The following is a 24,781-nucleotide window of genomic DNA, read 5'->3' as shown; positions in this document are numbered from 1 at the left end:
AAAGATGGAGAAATCCTAAAAATCCAAACGATCTTAGTATTTCAGGTACCATGAGGGAGGCCAGTAGGGGAAAGATTTGGGGACAGCAGGCTCTTTCAGGCACCCTTCTGACCCCACCAGCCAGGTCAGTCTCATGAAGGCCCACGCACCCAGTGGTGTTTGCCCCGCTAGGTCACCTGTGTCCTTGTCTTTATATAACTTGCCATTCTGTGTTCACACGATAGGACTACAGGGACCACATGCTACACTGCCTGTCGTCACATTGGTCAACTGATAGGGTGATAAACTTAAAATATTTCACAGCCTCAGTCTTTCCTACAGCCTAGCTGGATTTTATGTTGGTTCGTTTTCCAGAGTGAAATCTGGGGTGATGTGAAGATATTTGCAGGCTGATCACAAAAACCAAGTATACCTTGCTAGGATTATATCAGCTGCGATCATTTGGGCTTGTCTTTTTCTATGGCGCTGTTATTGATTGGTGTGCCTTCTAAAAAAATATGAAGCAGAAAAGATAAAATCCAGAAGTTTAGAAGAGAGACATGATATTTACTCCATTTAATGATGTGAGTTGGATTACAGCACGCCCTGAGGAAGCGTGAGCTGAGTACAAAATGAACACATTTCCACTAGAGAAAAGCGTATCTAGGGACTATATTTGTGGCGTCAATAATGGAAAGAAGTGGATGGGACAGCAATTCGTCACATGGACCTGCTCGGTGCTTTAGAATGGTACCTCTTTCTCCTACGGCAAGTCCTTCGAGAAATGATGCCTAGCATCACTGGAGAGCGATTTGAGAAGGCACAACCCCCTTCTTCATCCACCCAACTAGAACTTACTGGTTACCTGCCATATGTCAGCCACTCAGACGTCTAGCAGCTGGGGATCTAAAGGCAAATACGTAACTATTATATGACTTATTTTTATCCCTGCTGTACGGATAACTTCCAGCTTTAACCTCTTAAGTCATGAACCCACGGGGGTTCTAACAGTCCCCTTTTGTAACTTCTGACTCTGTTCAAAATCAAGGAAGTCCGATGTCCTTAATATGTTGGTACGTCATTAATCAGAATGCACTACATTTCTTTGTTTGAAAAACTCTGTTAAGAACCTTTAGATGGCAAGTGGATTAGTTAGAAAGTCATAGCAGAGATTTAAGAAGGAAAAGTGGGAGAGACCTTAGAAGCTGGGGCTGGACAAAGATTTTCTCTAAAGGGCAAGACAGCAAATATTTTGAACTTTGTGGCTTACGGTCTGTCATTTGGCCCAAGGGTCATAGTTTGTGAATCCCTGTTACAGGTCAGTTTTATTTTACAAGTGACGGAATCGAGGACCAGAGATGCCCTCAAATCCCACTGTTTAAAAAGATTTAATAAAGATGGATAGTACAATTACATTCTTGTCTTCTAATGCTGTATCTTAGAATTTTGTAACTTAATGAGACTCGGAAAAGCCTGTCTTCCAAATTCTTTAGTTTAGAAACAAGAAAGGTAGGTCTCAGAGGGAATATGGAGCATCCCAGGTCTTTACTGCCAGTGATGGGATTGCAACATAGCCCTCATGACCTCGGCTTTAGTGCTTTTTTCACCTGAATTATGCTATGACCTGAATTACCAAGATAGAAAACTCATGCATGTATTAATTCAACAAGCACATAGTGAGTACCCGCTCCATGTTGAGCCTTAGGGTCAGTGCTGTGATGAATAGAAATGCGTACAAAGAGGGGCGCCTGGGTGGCTCAGTCAGTTAAGTGTCCAACTCTTGATTTCAGCTCAGGTCATGATCTCAGCTTTCATGAGTTCAAGCCCCTTGTCAGGCTGTGTGCTGACAGAGCAGAGCCTGCTTGGGATTCTACTCCCCACCCCCTCGCCGTCTCTCTCCCTCTGTCTCTGCCCTTCCCCAGCTTGCACTCTCTCTCTAAATAAATACATAAACATGTTTTAACTGCATAAAAAGAGAGAGTTGGTTCAAGAGGCTCATAATAATGGAAATGAACAAACAGAGTAATGGTATTATTGACAGTTTGTGAATTGAGCTAAAATATTCTCATTGAACTAAATCTATAATGAATTCTGCTGCTTCTAAGAAAAAAAAAAAAAAAAGATAAGTGAGTAAAATCCTTGACTTGCAAATGGCTGCTGACCTCACTGCTTCAAACCCCCGCTGTGGCTAGGTAGTTGAATCACCGAATTAAAACAACGAGTTTATTATTTCAGTTCATTGATTTCCTGAAAGCATCTGTGAAGCCTGGACTCCACCACTTACCTGGCTTGCATAGTAAGTGGGGCTCTCCTGTCACGTTTCAGATCCCACCCTACCCTTGCTGTGTCGTATGTCCGATGCTTGTTGGTCTGTTCTGATTCGTAAACTGCAAGCTTGAGGAGGACAGAAGCCACGTTCGTGTTGTTCTCCGCTGACTCCTCAGATCTCAGCACAATGTCAACGAGTATGCTAAGCCCTCGCTAAGAATCTGTCAGAATGAAAGGACGCATAACTCTGTATCAGTCAGGGTCCCATCAGGAGAGAAGCCACACAGAGTAATCTGAGCAAGAAAAGTTGGTTGTAAAGAATTAGTGACGGTAATAGGGGATTGGAGTAACAAGCTAGCCAGAAAGGAAAAGAGTTCCAGAGAATTCAGAGACAGTAGATATAAGAGGCACTAGCCCCAGGCCTGCACGAGAGCACTGGCTGGAGATCTTCCCCAGCCCTTCCTTTGTCCCGCCCCCACCTACCCTGCTGGTGCCTTGCCCTGGAGCAGGGGTCCTGAAACTCCGCATTGTGACATTGTGGGCCAGACACGGTGGCCAGACATTGTGGGTTTGTCACGGTGCGGTCCTATGCCTCCTAGGGGGTCTCTCAGGATCCCGACTTCTCCCCACCAGCTGGTAGTAACTCCCCACCGCCTATCAGTGTGACAACCAAAAGTGGCTCCAGACATTGCCAAATGTCCCCTGGGGGGTGGGGGGAGCGTCACCCCAGCTGGAAGGACATGGCCGTGTGATGGCAGCCAGGTGCCGTGACCCCGAACCATAGCACGTGTGCCCGAAATCCGCACTGGAAAATTGGAAAGCACAGAAAAATACAAATATAATTTTGCCATTCAAAGGTAGCTACCGTTAATATTTCGGTATATTTCCTTAAATAGTGAGATCACACTGCCTAGGAGTTCAGGGAAAGCCATCCACAGGGTGCTGTAAAACCACCTGAGGGGGGAATCCCCTGGGGAAGCTGTTGGCTGCTGGGTGTTCCTGGTCTCCAATACTGTCATTGCCGGCCACAGGAGAAGGGACGAGAAACTCCCAGCACCCCGGAACACGAAGCAAAACCCTCACTCCTGCGGTATCTCCCCGGTGCCCTGTACGGACAGAGTCTCAGTGCCAGTTGGCCAAAGAAAAAACAACTGGCCCAGATCTGTTTTTACAGAGCAAAAAGGGTGAATTTAGAGCCGACAGGCAGGAAATCAATAACCAGTACAGATTCCACACCAAATCCTATTTGAGGTCCAGAGCAATAAAGATAAATAGCAAAGTCTGTCTGCCCTGGACGAACTCCTGGTCAGATCAGATGCACTGAAAATCATCATGAGAGACCATTCCAGTTCAAAAGTAATAATAATGATCGTGGAGAACAGAGGATGGGGGAGCGTGTCGTGCCTGGAGCGTCCCAGAGGACTTGCTGGTTGAGTTCACATGTGAAACAGGTCTTTAAGTTTCGGGGGCGGTTGTACGTGCAGGAAGGGAGGGTGGAGTCTGCTCCCGGCCAGGGAAGGGCATGCACAGAGAGAAGGGATTGGGAGAGGCCAGCCTACAGTAACTAGCGGCAAGGGCGGGAACAGAGGGCTTGGGAGGTTAGGCACTGGACAGTCCGTTGGGTGGGTGGAGTGCAGGGAGACGGAGTTGGAAAGAAGAGAGGTAGACAAATTAGGAAGAAATCTCTCAGGTGCAAAGAATAGGGATTCTGTCCCCCGGGCAGTGAGCGTCCAACAGGAGGCTGCTGCTGCTGCCAACGTCTGCATTTGGTTTCGAAGGAGGGAATGGAAGGTTGATTCCAATGAGCAGAACTCAGGCAGGGAGGCTTATGGGAGACTTGCAGCAGCCCCAGGGATCGCCCCGACTTTGGGGAGGAATTGAATGCAGGAGATAAGACAAGGGCTTTCATCTTGGGCAGCGTGGTGGATGTCTCTAGCCGATCCACAGTATGGGACATACAGCAGGCTGAGGCGGAGGGAGGTCGATTCACTTATGGATGTGAGAAGGTCCACCTGTGCAAGCGGTATTGTGCAGACGGAGAAGTCCGTCGGAGGTGGGAAAGGAGTGTGTACGTTTCCTGACAATCAGCTGATGAATGGAAATTGATGTGGGAGTTGACAGCTAATCAGTTTTAAGATCTTACAATCACGGCTTTGGTGTTGTTAATGACAGTGATTGTTTGTTTCACCTTACCTTGGTGAATAAGTAATTCACTTTCCCCCCATAAAAGCTTAAATCCATTCTGTTTCTGAGGCTTGCCTTCCCTCCCCGCTTGGATGTTTGAAAAATGGTTATTTAGCGATTCAGCACTGCCTTTGGAACTCATTCGCCAGTTGTGTGAATGAGTAAGAAAGTCTGTTTCCATGTCTGAAAAATCAGTCTGAATTTCTTCCATCACAGAGGTAATATTTGAACTTTGATATTTGAAATTCCCCCAAAGGGTCTTCTGGGGGGTGTTGGGGCTATTTGTTTGAGGGGGTCGTAATGCTACTGGGATTCTAGAGCTCAAGCAGGAGGGGGGAGGGTTGCCAGGGTCACCTTCTGATCAATTTTCCTTTAAAAACCAACAGTGTCATCATTAGATTTGAAAGTTGGATTCTAGGTTAGATACTCACGTTGCTTTTCTTCTGGTCCAGTTAAGAGGTTTTGCTTCCTTTAGGAGAAACACTTCCCTGGGGAGACCGTTATTCCGGGCCCAGCTGGGTCGTAAAGATCTAAGACTTGCATTTTTTTTATTTCTCAATCTGGCTAGCAGTTGGTACTCATTTTGAAACTTTTAGGATAGACACATGAACTGGATTAGCATCAGCTACAAGAACCGTGAAATCTTATTCCTAGACTAAGCTTTACTTAAAGAAGGACCTTTCAGAGTGTACCCGTTTAGATGGAGTTTAACGGTTGTATTAGACACAGCCCTGCCACGTTCGTGTAATGGAACAATTATGAAAACAGAAACCAGGCCGGCAAAGGCAAATTATGATTTGGCTGTTGAGAAGGATGATGTTGTCCTACCCAGTAAACCTGAGATAGTATATTTTCATCTAGATGAGAAACCTGCAATCTCACCGAGTGAGAACTTTATGTTGCATTATTTTCTCTCTGTTGTGTTTTGTTTTGTTTTTACATTTTTAGTCATTCAGTATCAGGTGATTATAAGCATCATGACTGCTCACTGAGAAAAATTGGGAAGCACAGAAAAATAGAATTCTGCCATTCAAAGGTACCTACCAGTCATATTTTGGTATATTTCCTTAAATAGTGAGATCACACTGCCTAAGTCCGTTTTCTACTTGGTCCACCTACAGACACAGCCTACGCAAATATAGAGATAGGTATAAGTAGACAAAGTTACCCTGTCATTTGTTAAACATTTGTGCCAATCTCAAAGCACATTGAGATTAGTAGATTGGTGACACACATATACATCCACACGTGATTTCTCAAAGAGCAAGCATACAAAGAATGCTTTTTCTGCTCTCTTGTAAAGATAAACTTGGCTCCAGACGGCCAAGGTATCATGTTGCAAAACATACAGCTTTTAAGTAGAGAGCTGGTGTGGGAGCCCATTTCTGCTTTCAAAGCCCATTACATCACATTGCCTTATCACACTTACCGTGCTAAGAAAAACCTCTCATGAGCATCGGCTGAGGACCTTTCTCTCCTTAGTTTCCTAAGTGTGCTGGACCAGGTAAACTCACTTCGATTTTTAATTTTTGTAAAGAATTCTTCGCATGTGACTTCGTCCCTCTTTGGACGCGTTTCCTTGAAGAGCTCCTCAGTAGTGGCATTGCTGACTCATGGGATATGCATATATTTTTTTTAATTTTTATCTATTTTTATTATTTTTTTAATATGAGATTTATTGTCAAATTGGTTTCCGTATTTGAAAGTCGTCGGGTAGACCTGTTCTCCGGCTCGCTCCCCACTGGTGATGTGTGAGAACATTTGTTGTATTGCCCCCTGACCAGCTTGACCTTTGGGTTGAAACAGTCTTAAATGACATGATGGGGCGAATCAGCCCCGGGGCAAGAAATAGGTCAACATCCAAGAAGAGTCGGTTTGACATTTATTCGTCTCTTGTAATTGATACATGGAGCCTAGTTATTCGTTTCATTTTTGCAACTGCTCCTTCATCCTGGAGAAGAATAAACACATTTAAAAGGCTTCAGAAAATTGTGAGAGCAGAAAAGAGCTCGAATAACCTTTCTCTGAAAGGTCAGGCGTAAATAGGAAAGGCTAACAAGGTACCTGGAAAGGAAGAGTGGACAGGGAAGTGTGGAAATCATCCAAGTGGCCAGTTAAATTAAAAGCTCAAAATTATGACATAAGAAGGCTCCCATTTGTAGATGATGCAGGTTGTGGTCATTGGTGGGGAAGAAGGAAAAGTGTTGAGAGAAGCTATTACATGAATTTCTGAGCGTCTCGATATGCCTTTGTTTTACTATTTTATCTCGATCCAACCACACTACATCCCTATGGGAAAAAAGGACATTAAAAACAAGTCTAGAAAAGAAAACTAAGGGTCGTAGTGGCTCAGTGACTTTCTCAGAGCCACACAGTAGATCTGTGTTACACCTTTTTTATGCTGGTGCTTTTATGCCAGCAGATCGAGTGTCAGCCGGCAAGCTAGATTCCGTTAAGGGCCTCTTTCTAAGAGTAAAGTGGGAGAGATTGAGGTAGAGATACCAAGTATTGCTTCTGACGTATGACAGAATGTCGATCGCCTGAATGAGGCACTGGGAGCAGAGATGACAAGGAGGGACCAAGTCAGGACAGGTTACGAAGACAGACGTGACGGGCTTGAATCAAAGGGAAGAGGCACCCGCAACACCAAGATGCCTGGCCTGCGTTGCTGGTTGAATGACAGTTGGATTCAGGGAGACGGTTTTTGGAGCAGCGAGTCCCGTGGAAGGTGGTTACTGCGGCGATGGCGGAGCTGAGTTTGAGGGACTGGGGAGAGACACGGGGTACACTGTGCGCAGGGAGGCATCTCGGTGTGGATCTGGAACGTTCAAGGAAAGAGGTGCAGACTTGACGGCCGTCAGCCTGGGATCCTAACTGCTGTTAGGAGGCCAGCTCGAGTCTTCCGATTAAGGCTATCTCCTGAGCCAGCTTGAGGAAAGGGTAATTAGCGTATTGTGTGAGGACTAGGGTCCAGTGCAGATCCGACCATCAAATCCCAGATTGACTACTTCCAGCTCTGTGGTCTCAGGCAGGTTACCTAACCCTCTAAGCCTTACCTCTTGTCTCTTGCTCCCCAATGGAGGCCTTGACAAAGTCTGGAGACATATTTTAATGTCACAAGTGGGTTTTCTAAGGGGATCAGGTGGACAGAGGTGAGGGACGTTGCTAAGTATCCTCCGTTGCCCAGGACCGCCCTCCGGTGGAGAATGGTCTGATCCCAATGTCAGAAGCACAGAGTCTCGGTAAACCTGCTGTGAACCTCCTACACAGTAAGGGTCATGGTACTCTCCTCACAGAGCCCTTGTGAGGTTCCTTGAGATGATGCGGGTGAAAAACAAGACTGAACCTGTAGGCAGTAACTATTTCAGGAAAGTAAGTCAATCAGTTGGGAGGGAAAAGCAGGCAGAGGACACAGGTTGGGTGGTACTTACCTGTAAGGGATGGTGGAGGGAGAGGTATGTGTGCAACACACTGAGAAGTAGCACGGAGGGGGAGGAGGAGGGGGAGAGGGAGAGGGAGGAGGGGGAGGGGAGGGGGAAGAGGAAAAGAAGGAGGAGGGGGAGGAAGAAGGGAGGAGGGGGAGGGGAGGGGGAAGAGGAAAAGAAGGAGGAGGGAGAGGAGGAGGAAGGGAAGGGAGAAGAGGAGGACAGACAGAAGAAGGAGGAGGAGAGACAGCGGAGGGGGAGGGGAAGGAGTAGGGGGGAAGGGGAGGAAGAGGAGGAAGGGGAGAGGGGGAGGGGAGGGAGAAGAGGAGGAAGGGAAGGGAGAAGGACAGAGAGGGGAAGGGAAGGGGAGGAGGGAGGGGAGGGGGAGTAGGAGGAAAAGAAGGAGGGGGGAAGAGGGGGAGGGGGAGGAAGGGAAGGGAGAAGAGGAGAACAGAGAGGAGAAGGAAGGGGAGAGAGAGGGGAGGGGGAGGAGGAGGAAGGGAAGGGAGAAGAACAGAGAGGGGAAGGGAGGGGGGAGGGAGGGGGGAGTAGGAGGAAAAGAAGGAGGAGGGGGAAGAGGGGGAGGGGGAGGAAGGGAAGGGAGAAGAGGAGGAAGAGGAGAGAGAGGGGAGGGGGAAGGGAGGAAGGGAAGGGAGAAGAGGAGGACAGAGAGGAGGATCCAGAGTGAAGCATCAGGGATTGGAACAGAACAGGACGGTTCAGTGTGTCAACACAGTTTCTATCTCAAGGCTACTCCCAGAACAGCCATCCAGCAGGGCGGGGATCTCAGGGGGGTCAGTGAGGCTGGGACTGGAAGGAGACCACCCCTGGGGTCAACAGTGGATTAGTGATGGGCTTGAGAGAAGAGCTGTAATAAGAGTAAAATGGGACTAGAGCGTCAGGTCGCCAGGACTTGATAACATCCATGAAGAAGGACACCAAGAGACAGGAAACGCAGTTCATCCCAACTGTGCGTTTGGTCACAAAGTGTTTTAGGGTTGGAGAGGCCATCTTCCTCATAGGCTGGCAGGAAGGCAAAGTCTCAAGGGGACGGTGACACGATAGGGAATGTTACTGGAGGCACTGGAGTCTGGAAGAGAGAGATGGGGTTTGCGGTTGAGGCAATCAAGCGGGGGGTTGCTTTCGGAAGAAGTTGGGGCCATTTCCCTGGGAGGAAATGCGATGACCGTGTCACCGTACTTCAGGGCCAGGGAAGCCAATGGAAACCAAGAAATTAACTTTTTCGGAACTTCTCAGAAATCACAACCCTTTCTACTAGTTCTTCCTGAACGGAGTCACCTTCCCCAAATCCACATGTCGCAGGCCGCACCCCCTCCTGCGACCGTATTTGGAGACGGGGCCTTTCCAAGGGGATTAGAGGGTGGGGCCCTGATCTCAAAGGACTGGCGTCCCCGGGGTAGGAGGCAGGGACATCGGTGGGGTGCACACAGGGAGAAGGCCTGTGTGTCGGACAGGAGGAAAGGCTTCACCAGAAACCAACCCCGTGGCCCCTTGGTCTTGGACTCCCCGCCCAGGGAACTGGGAAAGAAGCAGATTTCTGTTGCTTAGGCCACCCGCCTGTACTATCTTGTGGTCACAGCCGTGGTTGACTCGTCTGCTTCCGAATCGGAACTTCCATAGATAGAGTGCAATTGAAGAAATAAAGATGACCTTTAAAAATAGAACAATATTTCTTTTAAAGAATTGGATTGACCGTGAAAGACGGACAGGAGAGACGGCAGATGTATGGCACCCAATCCTAACCCCAGCCAGTAACCAGCTGGCTTCCACTTTCTGTATTGAGAGAGACCGACCATGTGAGTGACAGTTAAGATTATAGGTACTAGAGTCTGGTTGCCTCTGCACAAACTTATCCAGTTGGCAACTTACCCATTTGCTTTATCTGCCAGACAAGGAAATTCCTGTAAAATAGTTAGTACAGGGGTGCCTGGGTGGCTCAGGTGGTTGAGTGTCTGACTTCAGCTCAGGTCACGATCTCACAGCTTGTGAGTTCGAGCCCCGAGTCGGGCTCTGTGCTCACAGCTCGGGGCCTGGAGCCTGCTTCGGATTCTGTGTCTCCCTCTCTCTCTACCCCTCCCCTGCTCCTACTCTGTCTCTTTTTCTCTCTCAAAAATAAATAAACGTTAGATTTTGCTTGTTATTTTTGTTATTACTAGATCCTCTAAGCATTCATTTGTGACATTAAAGGATATATTTATCTCTTAGCTTCTAATGATTTTTTTTTCTTGTTAAGTGTTTTTCGTTTGTTTTTTTTTTCTTTTCCAGTCCCGTAATGATAGCCAAAATACAAAGTCCACGGACACACTGTTTTTTGTAAAATTGTTAAGCTAGGAACCAGCATTGACTTTGTTTCCAAAACATTCAAGGCAGAAATAATGTAAGCATACTGTAAAGATACTTTGAGAGAGATTTATTGGGCTGTATTAACATGCCATTTTCAATTTACTTAAGAACAATTTAATGAAAGAAAACATTTTAATGACTTTCATAGTATTTTATGTTCCCATGTCCATTAACTAGCCCATTATAAAAGAGAGAATTGTTGTAACTGGTAACTGACATAATTGATACAACTGTATAAACTAAAATATATCAGCTATGGATTTTTATTGCTTTTAATAAGTGTACCCTATTTAGTTTTAGACAATTTTGGTAAGCTTTCTGTCAATTCTGTGGATTTATAATTTGTAAATAATTTCTAAGAGGATGTTTGAAAATATTTGATAGATAAAATATCCACTGTTAGCATAGATTCTGCTTTGAAAACAGGAAAATCTGGGAGAAAAATGAACATTAGTTTGCATATTCTTATTGAGAAAATGGACATCAAAATTGTCTTGGAGAATCTACTGCATTATGAGAAAAGTTAAATTATTTAGTTATTCATATTTTGTTTCCATTGAGCCAAATGGATTGTTTTAATGAAATTATTAGATACATAAGAAATATGATCTTTGGTTTTCAGGTCAAAACAGTGGTATTTTGGCCCAGAGTGTCCATGGCAGAAAGAGTAATGAATGATGTCTGTTTCTGTTAGTATGTATGTGATATAGGGAAGCAAAGAGACTTTTTAACACATACTTAAAATAATTGGTAAGGCACAGGAAATCTGTCCATTGCATGAACTGTCTGATTTAAGCATACTTAGCAGATATTTTTTAAAGGAGAATGAAATTTATGAATTTGGTGTTTTAGGACATTCTATACTTAGAACCATACTTTTCCTCTCTAACCTAAAAGGCAAAACTATCACATGAGATTTGATTCTAATTTCTTCTGTTTTTAATTGAAAATGAAAGTTGTGCTGCATTTTTAAATCCTTTCTTGCACTTTAATTGCAGTTGGGATTCATGGGTATAAATTTCATTACCATCTAAAATAATTACCCTCATTTAATGTCCTATATGTAATTCCCTGATAAATTGCTAAGTGTTTCAAACCACCTCGCTCATATTTATACCAATGTATGTCTTCATCAGGATCCAAAATTTAGATAAGGAGTTCATTTTAACTACACTTTTGTGCTAAAAATTTATTATTCGTGTAGGTGGATGTTCCAAGAGGCACACAGACACCGGACTTTCAACTCATAAACCATGAATTTTAATAAAACTTTGCTTCAGGAGACTTAACTCTTTGCCTTCTGGTCAACACCATGAATGAATGAATCCATCTATCCACTAATTCACTTCAAATTTCTATTGTTCTATTTTACATCAGGCAATATTCTCGTTCTTAAAGAGTAACTGATAAATAAGATAGACCAGGTCCCTGATCTCATGAAAATTCTAGTGTGAGAAAGACAGCACATATTTAACGAATCAAGTTTTTAGCAAGTGATAAACTCTAGGATTAAAACAAAATGGGTTAAATGACACAGAGTCATGGCAGTGAGGATCTGGGCTTTTTACTTTCCGTTTGTTGGTCAGAGAAGACCCCTCTGAAGAGGACACACTTAATTTGAGACCTGAATGGCATTAAGAAAAAGCCATGCAAAATCTAGAGAAAGAATGATCCAAGCAGAAGATAAAAGCCCTGGGGCAGATGCAAGATTGATGTATTCTAAGGTCAGAGGAAGTATAATAGGAGAGATCAGGCAGAGAGGTCAGAGAGGAGAGAGACCCGATCTGATTTATGTGTTTAAAAGATGGCCCTGCCTACCGCGTAAGGAAATGGGCCATTACAGTAATTTCCAAGGAGAGAATGGTGGTAGGGACCAAAGGGATTATAGAGAAAAGGGGATTTATTTCAGATTATTGAAGGTAGAGTTATAACATTTAGTGTTGGATTTTATGTGGGGTGGCGGCATGAAGGAAGAACGATGATCTAGAACAAACACTCTGTAAAGAGCCAGAGAGTCAATCTTTTCAGTTACGCAGGCCACTCTTTCCCCATTACAACTAGTCAACTCTGCTGTCATATGTAAAAGCAGCCATGGACAGTATATGAAAGAATGAGTGTGGCCATGTTCCAATAAAACGTTACTTACCAAAGAGGTATTTGGGCCGTATTTGGTCTGCAGGCAGAAATTTGTTGACCCCTGATCTAGAGTAAGTCCTGGAAAGAATAAGGAAGGTTATCCAGAAGAGAAAACAGAGGCTGTGAGACCCCAGCTCTCCCACATTAGCGACACCCTCCGAAACATGACAGATAAGGTAGGGTCACTGGGCCTGGTGGAGAGGAGGCTTCATTACCCAGAGAAGCTCATTCCTATTTCCCTGGGGCCGCTTTCCACACTAGCCGGAGTGAACCAGGAGACGCCCAGAGTATGTGATTGTTTTGACTTGCTTTCCTTGCCATGCATGATAGAGTTCTTCGGGTGATGGAAATGGCATCGTCCTTGATTTCACCATGTTACGCTGTCATGTTTTCTATTGTTTATGTACCTGTGCTTTTCATAAATAGTTTATATTGCAGTTAGTATGTTAACATATATTATTTGTAGCTCTAAATTCTTTAACATGTCATTTACTCTAACTTCCCTCTAAAAATACATAGAATGTATTTCTCTATTTCAGGAAAAAAAAATCATTACATATAGGGCGATTCAATCCCAGAACTAGGGAATCCCTTGACGTGTTACAGAAATCGATAAAATAATACCTGCATTAATTTCTTCAATAAAGCATTTAATTGAATGTATTCTGTGCAGATGCTTTACTGGTACCAGAGACACATGGTTTAAAAAAAAAGAAAAGAGAACCTGGACATCGAAGGGTTCAGTACCTAATCAAGGGGAGTGACCAGAAATCTGCCACATCCAGAACTTTGCAATAAGTGCTCTAAAAGGGCAAACACAGCCACCGGGTAGGATTCAGAAAAGGGCATGTAAGAGAGGAGGCGAGAGGGGTGAGTCAGACGGTGGTTCTCCAAGGACCTAAGCTCGGGACCACTTTTGTTTTAATTTCCGATTCATCATGAGAGATGTTTTCGTAAGATAAAATATCAGTGGGTTACTAGAAAAATAAAAGGGAAAAAGGCATAATGTCTGCTTTGAAAAACTATTAGATCGAACATACATAAAATTATGTTTCAATAAAAATATCAGACCAAAGTTAACGCCGCCACGCAAAGAAAGAATCACACAGGTTTATCACACTGAAAGTGTGTCATTGAAAGTGTGTGTATAAGCAATAAGGAGAATGGTTGTTACGGTGATTGGCAGTCATAACAGGGGCAAAATTGATGAGTAATGTAGCAGTTCTCCGCTCGAACTACAGTACTTACACTTTTAAAGAACAGTGTGTATGTCAATATCTGTTCCTAATGTGCCACATGTACCTGTTTCTTCCTTGGTGACTTTTCTAGTCTAGACTGGCTGGATGGAAATGCTATTGGTAGAGAACGATGTGTATTGAAACTTGTGTTTTGTCTAATACGCTCCGAGCAGAGAAACCCATCTCAAAGAGATGTCTGGTTGGAAATGAAGCAGTTGTGTTTAAGACAGTTTCAACACACTTGGGGTGTTCATTTTTATTTTTTACCCAAAATGGAACAAATGATGTTCTAGTTTCATGAATCCTTCGTTAACACCCGGTTCTGTCCATTTATCCTGTAAAGTTAGGGTTCAACTTAAATTATCTTTTAATGAAAGAAATAGATTCTGGATTTTATACACTTGGGGCTACAATTAGCAAACTAATCTTAAAATATCAGACATTTAACATCGCCCTTCTGTATATGAATTGTATGCAGTTTGTACCAAATGTTTCTCACCTCATGAATTTGGTAATAATTAAACAGGTTTACGCTCTGTTCAAAAATGTGAGTCCACTGATCTTGGATATCTCAATGGCCAATTGCTATCAAATTTTCCAAATTTAGAAAAATGTTCTAAACTTCACTACTAATCTCTTCTCAGACCAGTACAGTTTACCAGTCATACTTTATCTACAAAAGATTCCGGAATTCAATCATGCTTAGATAAGGGTAAAATATTACAGGAATCTTGTATATAACTAGTTAAGATGGAATATTTATAAAATCAAAGTGGTTTAGGGGGAAATATCTCAAAATAAAACTTTTAAAACACAGTTTTTCTTTTATTACATTCTTTATTAAGGTGGGACGTATCCTTAACAGTTACAGATTAAAATTGGAAAAGAGTAAGAAATAATACCTTATGCCAGAAACTCTTGCAAATGTTTCAACAGTACAATTACTCAATAAACAAATAAATGAGATTGAGACATTTCATTAATCCCTATGGTATGTTTCTACATCATCAAGGATGTCCTACACTGTTATTTTTTTTCGTTTGACCATTAAGTTGCTTATTATGTAAGCGCAGGCATCGCCTAAAGTCAAGTAAGTACTAAAACAATACAGTTATGACTCTGAAATAGAATTTTAAAATGTCTAGGAAAATTCATGCCCAAATATGAGTGTTCTCAAGGCTGTAGAATTACAAGTTATCTTTTATTCTTTGGAGTTGTTTAGTGCCTTTCAAAATTTCAATGTACTACCATTAGGATGAGAAAAAAAAAGCAAGTATTAAAATTCAAGTTGGTCTGTGTCAGTTGACTAACGTAATAAGCCTAGTCAGGCTCATCAAGGCTCTGCCCTGGAAAAAACTAACCATACAGACATATGAGACACAAAATGTGGTTAACGCTACATGGATTTTTGTTGCTGAAAAATCATAGTAAATGAATTAGCAGAGTTTGTGAAATCAATTCTGAACTTTTGATTTCTGTGGTAATTAGGCCACATTGAATTATCTTCAACTTTTGGTTCCTTTAAAGCTTATAATTATAATCAGTTAATGGTTTAAATTAAATGTGTATTATTTGTAATCAGTTTTCCTTAATGAATAATCCCCATGATATATAAGGATTATTGTGACAAAGGAAAGACAGACGCAAATGTCTAACACTTTGGTGTGTGTGATTTTTCTCCTACAAATAGAAACATATAGGCAGAATAAAAACATTGATAAGAAAACTGTTTGCTCATAAAAGTGTAACTGCTTTCTCTGAAGTTACTGCCATAATGTTTTTTGAATAGATAACGTTCTTTGTATAGATACTAGAGCCTTCCTTCTGATCGCATTCAACCACTCTTCCCCTCCCATCTTATATTATATTTCTTCTCTATAATACAAAGCTATAAATTTCTTTAAGGTGCATTTTATTCGTGTTGCATAACCACAGTTGCTTGAGTTGTTCCTTACAGATGGCATGGCACAAACACATAAGTGTGTCTGAATTGATGAAGGAAAGGATAGGTGGGTGGGCAGATGGTTGGATAGATGGATGGATGGATGTGGATGGATAATTGGAAGGATATGAGTGTTCATTGGTTTTATTGAACTTGGGGCTCCTTTTCCCCTCTAAGGAAACATATATTCAGATGGTACTTGATAAGATAAACCATTGATAATTATGACTGTGGTAGTTAAAAAATAAAAGAATCAAACATAAGTAACAAAGAGCCTTCATTTGAAGCCACAAAGGGAACTAACAGATTTTCTTCATAAACATACCAAAGAAATGAAAGAATGCTTCTGATATCTTGGACGGACGTAGCTAAGTAGCAAATGTCCCAAGTAATTTGAAATGCTAACTTCGTATTTTCTATAAATATACTTTTAAGGATTTAGGCAAGATTCAAATTACGGAAGTCTAATGGGCTGTAATCATATATGCTATTCAAACTAAGAAAGCTTTGTCAAGAGTTCAGATAATGCTTAAAAAATATTTTGCTTAGCACTGGTGAAGTATTTGTAATAGTTCCAGGTTTAAGATGTTACTCTTGGCTCATTTTGACTCATCATCTTTAACTGTTAAGAATAGAATACCATCTTACTTAAAGATATAAACAAGAATATCTGTTATAAATATGTTTGCAGATTTTCTCCCACCCTATTTTGAATTTGAAAAAAAATGATTTTAAGCACTTTTAGACAAGATCTCTGAACAATTTAGTGGAATAGAGGAGAAAAGATCATGACGACTAAATCAATTAATAGGTATTATTGAATGCATACATAATTTATTATTAGAGAAAGTGCTTTGTAAACTGTAAAGTGAAATATAAATGCTGTCATTTTTGAGCAACATGATAATGCTCACCCCTGGTATCCGGACCACTCTTCTAATAACATAATAGCCCGTTTCTCTCTAGATGAAGTCTCATCATATCACAACCAAAGAGCAAAATTACACACTTTTTAGATACACCACTGAGTAATCAGCTGTGTTCAGAAGGATGTTTTGGCTTAATAATGAAAGCATCTTAATAACTGAAATTATTACCCACTGAGTTACTGTCACTATCATGTTCTGAAACAGACAAATTTCCTAGAATAAGAAACCTAGCCTTTTATGATATTTCTGAAGGAGAATTTCTATAAATACCATTCTCGGTGTGGAAGGAGCATTTCTGCTTCCTCCTTCTCTCCTCTCCCTTCCCTTCCCTTCTTCCTCCTTTCTTTCAATCCCTCTTTTCCTCCTCCTTTCCTCCCTTTTTCTGTCTTCTTTCTTTTCCACTCCTTCATCTCAAGAATGTTGGAAATACCAGCATTAAACATAAAAGGCATTTTCCATTTGCTCTTGCTACTTCTGTGTTCTCACCTCATAACGTTTTGTCCACCCCCTTAAAATATTGTCAAGACTCATGAAAATTGGATTCTCACTAATACTGCCTCAACATGCAGTAAGTTTTGTTGTTGAAATACCCTGAATAAAAGTCTGTTGCTCATTAACGTCTTCTTCGTTTATTCTGGAATTATGTCTAGAATGTATGTGAAATTGGCTCTTTTATTGCACAAGGCTAAGATATAACTCATACACGAATTGTGAATTTGTTTATAAACAAACTTTGTTCTCTAGTCTCCTAGAGACTAAAGTTGTTGTTAAACTTTTTAAACCATTGCATTATAATTTCTTTCTTAATAAAACAGCAAAAGTCCTCTCCCTTAGTAGTCAAGAAATGTCACAAGACCTAAGTAAATATTTAAAAAGGTGTCCGATGCCTATAGTAATATTTTCCAAATGTCTCTTTGATGTGGGTCCACAAACATGGCAGGTGTTCCTTTAGAAAATCTGTGAGAAGGAAGAAAAAAATGCAACATTCATGCTTGCACCAGGAATAATAAATTCTGTAACACCGTCAATTAAGCTTATCAAGATTCTTAAAGTGTTCGTTGATGAGTGCAGGGATACACAGACAGAGACAACCACTTGGAACTTACTAATACAGCTTGAAGATGGCACATTTTCTTAAACTTTTAGAGAAGCATAATGCTGGGCTTACCGTTGGAGAACACTTAGAATATTAGCAGGAAGCCTTTGTTCTGTGTTTCAAAAAAATGTTACTTGGCCAGGATTGCTCTCTAAATAAAGATGATTTCCAAAGGACATATGGTTCCAATTTCAAAGCCAAGATGATTGTCCTGGATATTTTATTTTGAAAAGAAATTCCATATGTCTAACCTGTAATAGAGAGTATAAATATAAATGTTTTTGTACACAGTTGCCACACTTCTTCATCTGTCTGTGTAAGTGTGTGTGTGTGTGTGTGTGTGTGTGTGTGTGTGCGCGTAAGTGTGCGTGTGTTGGTGTCTGCCATGGATTAGTAGGTACTCTACACAGTAGGTACATACAATGACCTACTCTTTGTGAAACTACTGCTTATGAGTTTTTAAAAATAAAAGGATACACTTCAGCCCTAATATTAAGGTAGAAATCACCATAAATCACAGATGCTTTATGATTACAACCCTGTAATAGACAACGATAGAGCTCTGCAGAAAAAAAAAACAGTGAAAAGAAATACGTAAAGATATTCCCGTTAGTTATTTGTGGATAGAGAAATCGGATGCCTTCTTAATTTCTTCTCACAGTTCTTAAAAGTTTTCTATAGTAATAAATTGATTACATTTTAAATGAAAAGGATTTTCTTTAATTAGAGGGAGTTTATTTCAGAAGTAACTTCCAGTTGATCAAGTTAGGGGCCTTTGTAAATTGATGTTATTCCCTTCATTTTTTCTAATCTAGTGGTAAAAAAAAAAGATAATAAATATTGAATCATTAGCACCACCTAGAAAATTAGTACTTTAAATCAAGGCCTCTTAAAACTTACACCAAAAAGTCACTCCTGAAATACCACTTTCATTCATTCTTTTCAAATGTGACACTTGTCATTGGATATTACTAAGATTTAACAAATTGGCTCTAAAGAGCTCGTAACCAGTCTAAATGTGTTTTTTTTTTTCAATCAGGCTCGACTTACTTTTAAACTCATACCTGTGATTAGATGCTTTCTGTAGAGCTTCGCCAGATGGAGGATTTTACGTTTGTATACCCTGCGAATAGGAATTTGAAACTGCCTTTTCGAAAAGCGATCTGCATAGTTTTAACCAACCCTAGTGGGGTAGACAGGTTTTCTTCAGTTATAAAGGACTGCATCCTTACCGTAATTGCCACCCATTCACCCTCTAAATCTTTGATCATATCCTATCCTGCATAAGACATATTTAGGTGAAATCAATAGGAGGAGGAAGAATTTTTTTTAACTATTTGAACTCCCCAAATTACTCTGTGTGTCAAACACGTAAGAACACAGTCGGAGTGTATTTGAAAAGCTCCCATACAGGCTGTTCCTCTTCGGTTTTACCACAGCGTACTCTTTGTTTCCTCTCTGTCAGTGCCTTTTCACAATGTTTTGGATTTAGTTATATTAAAAATATCTACGTATTGTAGAGGAAGGAGTGGGAATGAGGGAATGCAGATTTTAGTCCCAGATGTGCTGCAGAATTGGAGTCATCTTGAACAAGAAACTTTTAACTCCCTGTGCTTAAATCTTACATTATCTCTAAAAACAGAATATCAACCAGATGTTATTGATTTTTTCACAATAAAATAAATACTGTCTTTCACATTACAATTTTTTTAAATTTTTTAAACGGTTATTCATTTTTGAGAGGCACAGAGTGGCAGAGTGCAAGTGGGGGAGGGGCAGAGAGAGAAGGAGACACAGAATCCAAACCAGGCTCCAGGCTCCGAACTGTCAGCCCAGAGCCTGACACCAGGCTTGAACCCATAAACCATGAGGTCATGACCAGATCGGAAGTCAGACAGTCAATTGACTAAGCCACCCAGGCACCCCTTTACTTTAGAATCTTAAACCCATCTCGCATAGGGAATTTCCCTTGGCAGTGACTGAGACGTTCTATGGGAAGGTGGGAAACTCTACCATTTAAAGAACAATGGCAGAAATCATATTTGAACACTGATCTCCACTATGGGGATTATTATTATTTATTTATTTTTAAATTTACATCCAATTAGTTAGCATCTAGTGCAACAATGATTTCAGGAGTAGATCCCTTAGTGCCCCTGACCCATTTAGCCCATCCCCCCTCTCACAACCCCTCCAGTAACCCTCAGTTTGTTGTCCATATTTATGAGTCTCTTTTGTTTCATCCCTCTCCCTGTTTTTATAGTATTTTTGTTTCCCTTCCCTTACGTTCATCTGTTTTGTTTCTTAAAGTCCTCATAGGAGTGAAGTCATAGGATTTTTGTCTTTCTCTGACTGACTCATTTCACTTAGCATAATACCCTCCAGTTCCATCCATGTAGTTGCAAATGGCAAGATTTCATTGTTTTTGATGCCAAGTAATATTCCATTGTGTGTGTGTGTGTGTGTATATATATATACACACACACATATATATATATGCCATATATATATATACATATATATGCCATATATATATATACATATATATATATATATATATATATATATATATATATATATATATATATGCCACGTCTTCTTTGTCCATTCATCCATCGGTGGACATTTAGGCTCTTTCCATACTTTGGCTATTGTTGATAGTGCTGTTATAAACATGGGGGTGCATGTGTCCCTTCGAAACAGCACACCTGTATCCTGTGGATAAATGCCTAGTAGTGCAGTTGCTGGGTCACAGGGTAGTTCTATTTTTAGTTTTTTGAGAAACCTCCATACTGGTTTCCAGAGTGGCTGCACCAGCTTGCATTCCCACCAACAATGCAAAAGAGATCCTCTTTCTCCGCATCCTCACCAACATCTGTTGTTGCCTGAGTTGTTAATGTGAGCCATTCTGACAGGTGTGAGGTGGTATCTCATTGTGGTTTTGATGTGTATTTCCCGGATGATGAGTGATGTTGAGCATTTTTTCATGTGTCGATTGGCCATCTGGATGTCTTCTTTGGAGAGGTGTCTATTCATGTCTTTGGCCCATTTCTTCACTGGATTATTTGTTTTTTGGGTGTTGAGTTTGATAAGTTCTTTGTAGATTTTGGATACCAACCCTTTATCTGATCTGTCATTTGCAAATATCTTCTCCCATTTTGTCAGTTGCCTTTTAGTTTTGCTGATTGTTTCCTTCTCTGTGCAGAAGCTTTTTATTTTGATGAGGTCCCAGTAGCTGATTTTTGCTTTTGTTTCCCTTGCCTCTGGAGATGTGTTAAGAAGTTGCAACGGCCAAGATCAAGGAGGTTTTTGCCTGCTTTCTCCTCAAGGATTTTGATGGCTTCCTGTCTTACATTGAGGTCTTTCATCCATTATGAGTTTATTTTTGTGTATGGTGTAAGAAAGCGGTCCAGATTCATTCTTCTGCATGACGCTGTCCAGTTTTCCCAGCACCACTTGCTGAAAAGACGGTCTTTATTCCATGGGATATTCTTTCCTGCTTTGTCAAAGATGAGTTGGCCATACGTTTGTGGGTCCATTTCTGGGTTCTCTATTCTGTCCCATTGATCTGAGTGTCTGTTCTTGTGCCAGTACCATACTGTCTTGATGATGACAGCTTTGTAGTATAGCTTGAAGTCTGGGATTGTGATGCCTCCTGCTTTGGTTTTCTTTTTCAAGATCGCTTTGGCTATTTGAGGTCTTTTCTGATTCCATACAAATTTGAGGATTGTTTGTTCTAGCTCTGTGAAGAATGCTGATGTCATTTTGATAGGGATTGCATTGAATATGTAGATTTCTTTCGGTAGTATCAACATTTTAGCAATATTTGTTCTTCCTATCCAGGAGCATGGAATCTTTTTCCATTTTTAGTGTGTCTTTTTCAATTTCTTTCATAAGCTTTCTATAGTTTTCAGCATATAGATTTATCACCTCTTTGGTTAGATATATTCCTAGTTATTTTATGGGTTTTTTTGTGCAACTGTAAATGGGATTGATTCCTTGATTTCTCTTTCTGTCACTTCATTGTTGGTGCATAGGAATGCAACCGATTTCTGTGCGTTGATTTTATATCCTGCAACTTTGCTGAATTCATGGATCAATTCTAGCAGTTTTTTGGTGGAATCTTTTGGGTTTTCCATATAGAGTATCATGTCATCTGCAAAAGTGAAAGTTTGACCTCCTCCTGGACAATTTGGATGCCTTTTATTTCTTTGTGTTGTCTGATTGCAGAGCCTAAGACTTCCAATACTATGTTGAATAACAGCGGTGAGAGTGAATATTCCCTGTCTCGTTCCTGACCTTAGGGGAAAAGCTCTCAGGTTTTCCCCATTGAGGATGATATTAGCGTTGGGTCGTTCATATATGGCTTTTATGATCTCAAGGTATGCTCCTTCTATCCCTATTTTCTTGAGGGTTTTATCAAGAAAGGATGCTATATTTTGTCACATGCTTTCTCTGCATCTTTCGAGAGGATTCTATGGTTCTTGTCCTTTCTTTTATTGATGCGATGGGTCACATTAATTGTTTTGCAGATATTGAACCAGCCCCGCAGGGGATTATTATTTATCATTTATTTTATCACTAATTATATGTCTTTGGAAAGTTGTATAAGGACCATCGCCTTTGGCAGCCTCCATTCATTTGACATTCATTAATGCAGTTCACCTCAGAAAACTTGATGCTCTGTGGTTCTTGATTCCTTAGTCTTCTGTCTCTTCCTTTTGGTCCCTTTTTGTATGAGAAATACTTCATGTTTTAGCTCAGCATTCCACTTACCCTGCCCCCCAGATGAGATCATTACCCACAGGACTGATGTCGTACCCGCCCTGTCTCCTTTTGGCCAGCCTCCAAGGAAGAGTCAAGTCTCTCTTTACACATTTTTCATAAAAACAAAAACAAAAACCAGTGTGTGTCAAAGTGGTTAAGCAATGTTTAACTTTAAATCAACAAATAACCCTATGTTTCAGGACCTGACCAGGCATATTTTATTATTTGATACTCACACGAAGCTTTTTCTGTGCACTGAGATTCTAGAGGTTTAAAATTAAAATGTAATTCCTTACAGCTCTTTGCCATTCTCCATGCGTAGGCTAGACGTCGCTGGGGCTTTTATGGTTGTCGTGAAGGCACAGTGATTTGGCCAGAAGCCGCAGTGTAGGTCTTGAGGGTATGAGGGGGAATGGTGGCCTCCTTCCCTACCAGCCTTCACGCTGCTGGGCTGTACGACTTCAGGTCAGTTTCATAACCTCTCATGCCTTTGGATGCTCATCTATGCAGTGGAGGTAATTCTGACTCACAGGGTTGCTGTAACAATTAAAGTGTTTGTTACTACATGTAAAATGCATGCAATGGTAGCCAGCATATAAGCACCATGTAAGTGAGGGCCCTGATTATTATGTGAGCACTTTGAATGTAGATTTTCCTTTTGTTCCTCTGTTCAGTTCACTGCTTGCCAGAAGGTAGTGCACATAAGAGTTCTGGTATCTGGTTGCATTCGGTAATTTTCAAGGGTAATTCTTGTGTGTGTGTGTGTGTGTGTGTGTGTGTGTGTGTGTGTGTGTGTGTGTGTTTTCCTTTTGTGCTGGCCCAGTAATATTTTATGTTGTAGACCTATAATAGATGGGACTTCATTATATAAAGTCTGAACACAGTTCTAGGTCCGTGTAGGCTATGGGATAGATTGGGTTTGCCCAGGTGTATGACCCTTCCTGGTTGATCCTAAAGTCAGTATCTTCATCCGTCCAAAACGAGTTGACTCTCCTATAATTCTCCTCTGTCGTGTGCCTGTCTTCTGCATATGTATTTTGCCTTTGAAGATTAGTTTACAGTTTTGTCACGTGGAGATAATAATGTTTGTCTTTTACGGTGTGTTGTAGACCTGGAATCAATATATGTTCATGATAATTAAAAGAAGAGTGCCCACAGTAGGCATGCAGTAGGCATTCCATAATTGGTAGATCTTGTCATGATCCCTAGTAAAGTTGACCCACTTTGTGACCTATGTCCTTTTGTGTGTCACAGATTTTATTCCAGCCGTTCTTTGAATATCTCCTTTCACCAGGTCCAGTTCTAGGTGCTGGGAACCACGGAGGTAAACACGATGGAATAGGTCACTGTTGTCAGAGACACTATCATTATCTGATATGTTTCTTAATGACGTATCTGGTTTAAATGTTTGACTTCATTTTTGGTTAGATCCTTTTAGATTGTTTCAATGTATCATTGACGAGGTAGTCATTGTTAGGACTCTGCAGAGCATTTATCCTGATGACTGTGTTTTTCCTTACAGCTCTTTCAAGCATTTGATTGGAGGACTGGATGACGTGTCTAATAAAGCCTATGAGGACGCAGAAGCTAAAGCAAAGTAAGTGATATTTTTTTATTCCTTTGACTTTAGTCTTGATTTTTCAAAGTTGATTTTGAATAAATAGAAGATTAACTGTTTTGTCGGACGTAACAAATCCCAGCACTCTGACAGAAGAAATCACTTGCTTCAGAGGGGGGAACTAGCAAATTTCAAGGTAGTTACTACATAGGATGCTTCCTCAGTAAGTCTCTTCTTAAACATGAAATCTTAATTTGGGGAGCAAGATCATCTCCACAAGGGAAAAATGGTAAGTTTAAAACCCCCTATAAATAATTGAATGCAAACATTATTTCTCCCACTGAAAATACTTGATGGATGAATGGCGGCCACAGTGCACAACAGTTGTTTGTGAAACTGTAGGGGAAATAACAAAGCTGAAGTATTTCCCGTTGCAAATACCCTGTTGCTCTGTTGCTTTCCCTTGAACTGCCGAGGCACTAAGTTTCCAGAATGATCGGAGATAGTACATATCCCATTAATTATCCTTTTTGTATCTACTGACATAAATCCAATTGTATCCACTTTAAACCTTTAACTTTTTTGAGTGAGATCTTGCCATTTGCAGCTACCTGGATGGAACTGGAGGGTATTATGCTAAGTGAAATGAGTCAGTCAGAGAAAGACAAAAATCCTATGACCTCACTTCTATGACGACTTTAAGAGACAAAACAGATGAACATAAGGGAAGGGAAACAAAAATAGTATAAAAACGGGGAGGGGGACAAAATAGAAGAGACTCATAAACATGGAGAACAAACCGAGGGTTGCTGGAGGGGTTGTGGGGAGGGGGGGATGAGCTAAATGGGGAAGGGGCGCTAAGGGATCTACTCCTGAAATTGTTACACTAGATGCT

The 24,781-nt window shown here is 41.1% G+C and overlaps 1 protein-coding gene across 3 annotated transcripts in view; it reads left to right on the top strand.

Moving 5' to 3' along the window:
- The window catches only part of PRKG1 (protein kinase cGMP-dependent 1), a 1,248,331-nt gene that overhangs the window by 1,112,065 nt on the left and 111,485 nt on the right, over positions 1 to 24,781 (top strand). For all 3 annotated transcript variants that reach the window (XM_042959915.1, XM_042959911.1, XM_042959912.1), the window contains exon 9: positions 23,851 to 23,925. In XM_042959915.1, coding sequence (XP_042815849.1) covers positions 23,851 to 23,925 — 75 coding nt within the window. The remainder of the gene's footprint in view (positions 1 to 23,850; positions 23,926 to 24,781) is intronic.

This window comes from Panthera tigris, chromosome D2 (assembly GCF_018350195.1).
Source record: "Panthera tigris isolate Pti1 chromosome D2, P.tigris_Pti1_mat1.1, whole genome shotgun sequence".
NCBI lineage: Eukaryota > Metazoa > Chordata > Mammalia > Carnivora > Felidae > Panthera > Panthera tigris.
The sequence above is the reverse complement of the archived record's forward strand: the minus strand, read 5'-3'. Positions and strand labels throughout refer to the sequence as shown.